General features: G+C 32.4%; 1 protein-coding gene across 1 annotated transcript in view; it reads right to left on the bottom strand.

Annotated features, from left to right (window-relative positions):
• Positions 1 to 5,000, bottom strand: part of LOC128730042 (uncharacterized) — a 40,528-nt gene that overhangs the window by 31,666 nt on the left and 3,862 nt on the right. Inside the window, exon 2 of the mRNA XM_053823118.1 lies at positions 3,042 to 3,603. Within this exon, the coding sequence (XP_053679093.1) occupies positions 3,042 to 3,603 (562 nt within the window). The remainder of the gene's footprint in view (positions 1 to 3,041; positions 3,604 to 5,000) is intronic.

Below are 5,000 nucleotides of genomic sequence, written 5' to 3' on the forward strand. Positions count from 1 at the left end.
AGCGACAAATGCCAAGATACGTAAATTCAATGCTTGGCTAGGTGAAACGACACGATGAATCCGTTTTTTTAGATGTATTTTATATTCTCGCTATGTATTCATAATCGTATTACAGAAGTTTGACGATAAAAAAACTATCTTCCATATATCTTCTACATCAAAATATGTGATTTAATGCGAAGGGAAATAGTATTGAAAGACATTTTTTCGATCGTTTCTGAGTTGTTTTATGTATATATTCTGTGCAAGTTAAAAACTGCAGCAAAAAAAATTGTTTTCTAATTGAACTTTCATTATTCCAATCACGTTTACGGAATTTTTGGCAATCCAATTTTTAAGTCGATGACAAACCCAATTATCCTAATTTTCTGCCATTTTTATCGTGCTTTTTGGTTTGGATTGATTTGGTTTACATAACGCAATAGCAGTAAGCAGATGTGTGATAATTTTTGCTTCGTTCCTTCGGACCATTTTGCTCTTAAGATGAAATAACTTTCCTTGATAAAATAACGACCGAGTCGCTCTCACGAGTTGTTGTTGGTTGATAATATAGCTTATTTGATTAATTTTATTTGAAAGCATTTATTAGGTTTAATCTGCATCAACAATCAGTTACTATGCGATGGTTCCCTTGAGCAATACTGGCAGGGATAAAACATCCAATTTATTTTACAAAAAAAGCCACCGAAGGTTTTCCAAATCGCTGAAATCAAATTGCCTCTTGAATGGCATGTCAGCATCATTACATAGCAGTGCCTTTATTGAACATGTAACATTATTGAATATTATTCATGTAAAAGTACTAGGTAAAACAAGAGCACGTAAGTAACGCTACATGTAAAAAGGATCTATGTTTTAGAATCAATCATAATTCATCAAAACAAAATGTAAGTTGCTACTTTATCGTTCCCTTTTAGTGTAAAGTTAGTGGGAAGCTTAGTCAAAATTTTAAGCTACTCATATTACGCTACAGTTAAACGATGAGAACGAAATTTCCGTTAGCAGGACTGACTATCGAACTACGTGAAAGATTTTATGCCATAGAAAGCCTTAACAAGCCAGACCCTGACCTAACAACGGTTGCTGCACCATTTGAGAAGGAGTATAAGATGTAAAGGATGGGATAAATTGATTAGGCTTTAAATTTATTCATTCTATTGCAACACTATAGTGTTTGTTTGCTTGTTCATATTGCAAATGGATAATGTCATCCTATAGTCGATGGATGCATGGATAAGTGGATACTAAACCGGTGATATAACAATATTTTTATTTTAATTGTCTGCAAAACTGTCTGAAGACCGTGCTGACCGTTTAACAGGATTAGCAAGAGCAAAATATATATCATACAATAATTAGTTCTGATATGCAAAGTAGCTTTCCTAAGGTTATAAATGTTCTACAGTCATTGCAAGTAAAGTTCGTCGCCTATTTAAAGATCGTAAGCATCAGCGTTTGAAAATTTTAGATTTGCTCTATCCCTTCTTCCGTTGCCTGACAAGGGGAGACCAATTAAGATAGAAATAGGGATGGTAGGGATGATTGCTAGCTAGCAATACCAAATATTTATTTAGTTGCTTAGTAGTATCAACTTGTTTCGGCTTGGTTCTGATTGTGAAGCGAAACTTTAACGTTATGAATCGAGTAACTTTTTTAACTTATAACCATATACTTTGTATAGCGGTTGTGTACCGATTCCGAATCACTTTCTAAGATCAACAAGCAACAGGAATTCCTCATGATCGTTTAAATACAGCGCAACCTTTACAGAGAGAGTGGAGGCTACGTAATCAAAATAGAAAAATATTTTTAATCGATTTATCAACCTGACTTGATCGATATGACGATTTTACAATAAAAGAGAGAATTTGAGGGGCGATTGATCTAAAAAGGTGAATAAAAATATCTACGTGTGTGTTTGAACATGGTAGTTTAATTCAAAATATTAAAGAAACATATTTAGGATGTTTACTGACAAATATGTTGATAAACATCTATCCATGCATTCTCTGATGGGTAATATTCAAGACATAATTTGGTAAAATGTTTTGTGTGTCATTATATTTTTAGAATGCAGAAAAGGTTTATGAATAATAAAAAATAATCAACTTGAAGTCGACGCCGGTGTGTATTTCATTTGTGGAATGTTTTTCGTTGTGCGCGTATTACAGCGCTACCGGGAAAGTAACTGCGTCAAAATTAAAGATATTGGTATGCTTCAGGAATATTAACGGAACGGTTCTGCAGCGTAATGAAGTGTTGTTGCGCACTAAGCTGTTGCTAGAACATTTCTCCGGCACAGTTAAGTTCAGACATGTTCTGCTCTGACCGTATAGAAAAGCCCATGAGCGAATGAAGGTGTACAGCAGAACAGTTTCTTCACTCTTTGCTAGTAATGATGTCACGTAGAACCCATTTGAAGACGAAATCTACGTGAACTCTTGTTATGTGCTCGAAGTTGCTTGGCTTTTCCAGTCGGACTGCGGGTTATATTATGCATCAAGCGTCAGGAAACAGCTGCTTAGGTTTTCTACGCAACTCAGGTGTTTTTCTATACCATAGATAGTTGCAAGAAGTTTGGAAAAATCACATGAATCACGAGAATAGGAACAAACAATCTAAGAAAACCAAGACAGGCTGTCCAGAGTAGTTTTAACGTGGATTTTGCGTCACAGTAGTTGAGCTAATCAAATTATTTATGAGTACCATCACATGATTTCTGTTATAATTGTATAATAATGTGTTTCACGACGGATTATGTGCTACAGGAATGCATTTAGCTAATGCAATACATGAAATATGCCTTCATTGAAGTTTTGTTAATTTTAGCATATATTTTTGTAATAGATGATGAATATGAGATTAAAGATTTGAAAAAGTTTAAATTCTCGAATTGCATACATTGCTCAACCATACAATAAATTCGTATACTAGTTCACAATAATTATATAAGCTTTAAATAGCTTGCATATTTTTATGTACAAAGCATTGTCAATTTATACGTAATAGGAAGACTATTTTATTTTAAAAAAAATACCTACCGCGTGTTGTAATAGTGAGATTTGTAGTATGGAGGATGGTGATCAAAAACGTAGTTCAAAATGGGTCCCGTGCTTTTAAGTAACTTGCGATGTTCTCCGATTGGCTTCACAACCATTGCCGGAGTTGTGGGATTTAGATTCATCGAATTGATTGTTCGATGGCGTTGTAAGCTTGCTATTGTAGCTGAATCACGAGATTCGCTTAAGAGGGAGCTCGAACTTTCCAAAAGTTCATTGCTACTAGATGTAGTTTGTTGTGTCTGAGTTAGCATCGGTATCGGGTTGATTGACTCTTTGTACGAATGAATCGTATCCAACAAGGTGGGCCTGGTGATGTTGTCCATTTTATGTACGATTTTAGCCAATTTTGAGTTGGACGTTGGCTGTTGTACGTTGCTTTGAGTTGATAAAGATTGGTTAGAGTTGGTTACCTCAAGCGACACATCTGCGGCTATTGCTGCTGTAGAAACTGTAAGGCCTGAAAAATCCTCTGTGGATAACGAAGTACCAGCAGTGTCAGCAGTCAGCGTCAAAATCGACTCCAAAGGTTGGGAAATTTTACCTATATGAATAAAATAAATAATTTAAACCATTAAACCGACGAATGTATTACAATGAACATTTGTGTATAACTCCTCACTCTCTATCTCTCTCTTTTGTCTCTCTGTCTCTCTCTCTCTCTCTCTTTTTAAAAGGCCTGCTCATGAAAGAGCATGTTGTCGGGACATGGCCTGGTCAACAATAGTTCTCCAGTAATGTATAACATATTGTTGTAATCTCTATATAGAAAAACTGCATCGTGTTGACATGACTTGCTTTAATACAATTATCATATCATTGCTATTTGGGTTTGGGCTCGATTTGCTTATATTTTGGATTGAGTATATCCTCTTTTAATTTTAAACAGCCGTAAATTGTCACTGTCATACATTTGTTTCCTTAATTTTTTCTCTTAGAGCTATACTATGAAACACGTTTCCCATTTTTATTGCTCTCTGTTGCTAACTCCACTGTAGTAAAGACACTCATTCAAGCTGTTAATGTTATTATGTCAAGGAAGCCAAGAAGTAATTATAACCATCCATGTGTAGCCGAATGCGCTGTTATTCTATATCAAAACATTCGGATGAGATTCAAACGGAAATTGGAAATTACAATAAACATTGTTTGAAAGAGTGGAACAAGAATGTTTTTTGCGAAATAAAATCAACTGTTGAAGGTGATTTCTGGTGAAAGGTTGAAGGTTGAAGGTGAATTATTCATATCTTAATAAATTTTAGTAACAGATTTTTTTTCATTGTTTCGCTAATATAAAATGAATGCTCTGTAGGGTCACATGTAATATATTCCTTGTCATTCCTTGCGTCCTCGTTCCCTCCTTGCGATTCCGACACGTCGTACTCGCTTTGGTTCATTTGACCCTTATCTGTGCTGTCTTCGTAGCTTTAATGAAAACTATGAACACTTTGGCTTTAACACTTCTCTGTCAAACTTTCGTCATACAATTATTGATGCTATCGATTCTAGCTTTCCATTCCATTCCTCATCCTAACACGACCACTCTCTTTTATTCATTTATTTTTTTTAATTATTATTTATTATTTATTATTATTATCATTATTATTATTATTATTATTATTATTATTATTATTATTATTATTATTATTATTATTATTATTATTATTATTATTTATTATTATTTTTATTTTTATTTTTATTTTTATTTTTATTTTTATTTTTATTTTTATTTTTATTTTTATTTTTATTTTTATTTTTATTTTTATTTTTATTTTTTTTTATTTTTATTTTTATTTTTATTTTTATTTTTATTTTTATTTTTATTTTTATTTTTATTTTTATTTTTATTTTTATTTTTATTTTTATTTTTATTTTTATTTTTATTTTTATTTTTATTTGTATTTTTATTTTTATTTGTATTTTTATTTTTATTTTTATTTT

The sequence above is a fragment of the Anopheles nili genome, unplaced genomic scaffold, assembly GCF_943737925.1.
Source record: "Anopheles nili unplaced genomic scaffold, idAnoNiliSN_F5_01 scaffold_130, whole genome shotgun sequence".
Classification (NCBI taxonomy): domain Eukaryota; kingdom Metazoa; phylum Arthropoda; class Insecta; order Diptera; family Culicidae; genus Anopheles; species Anopheles nili.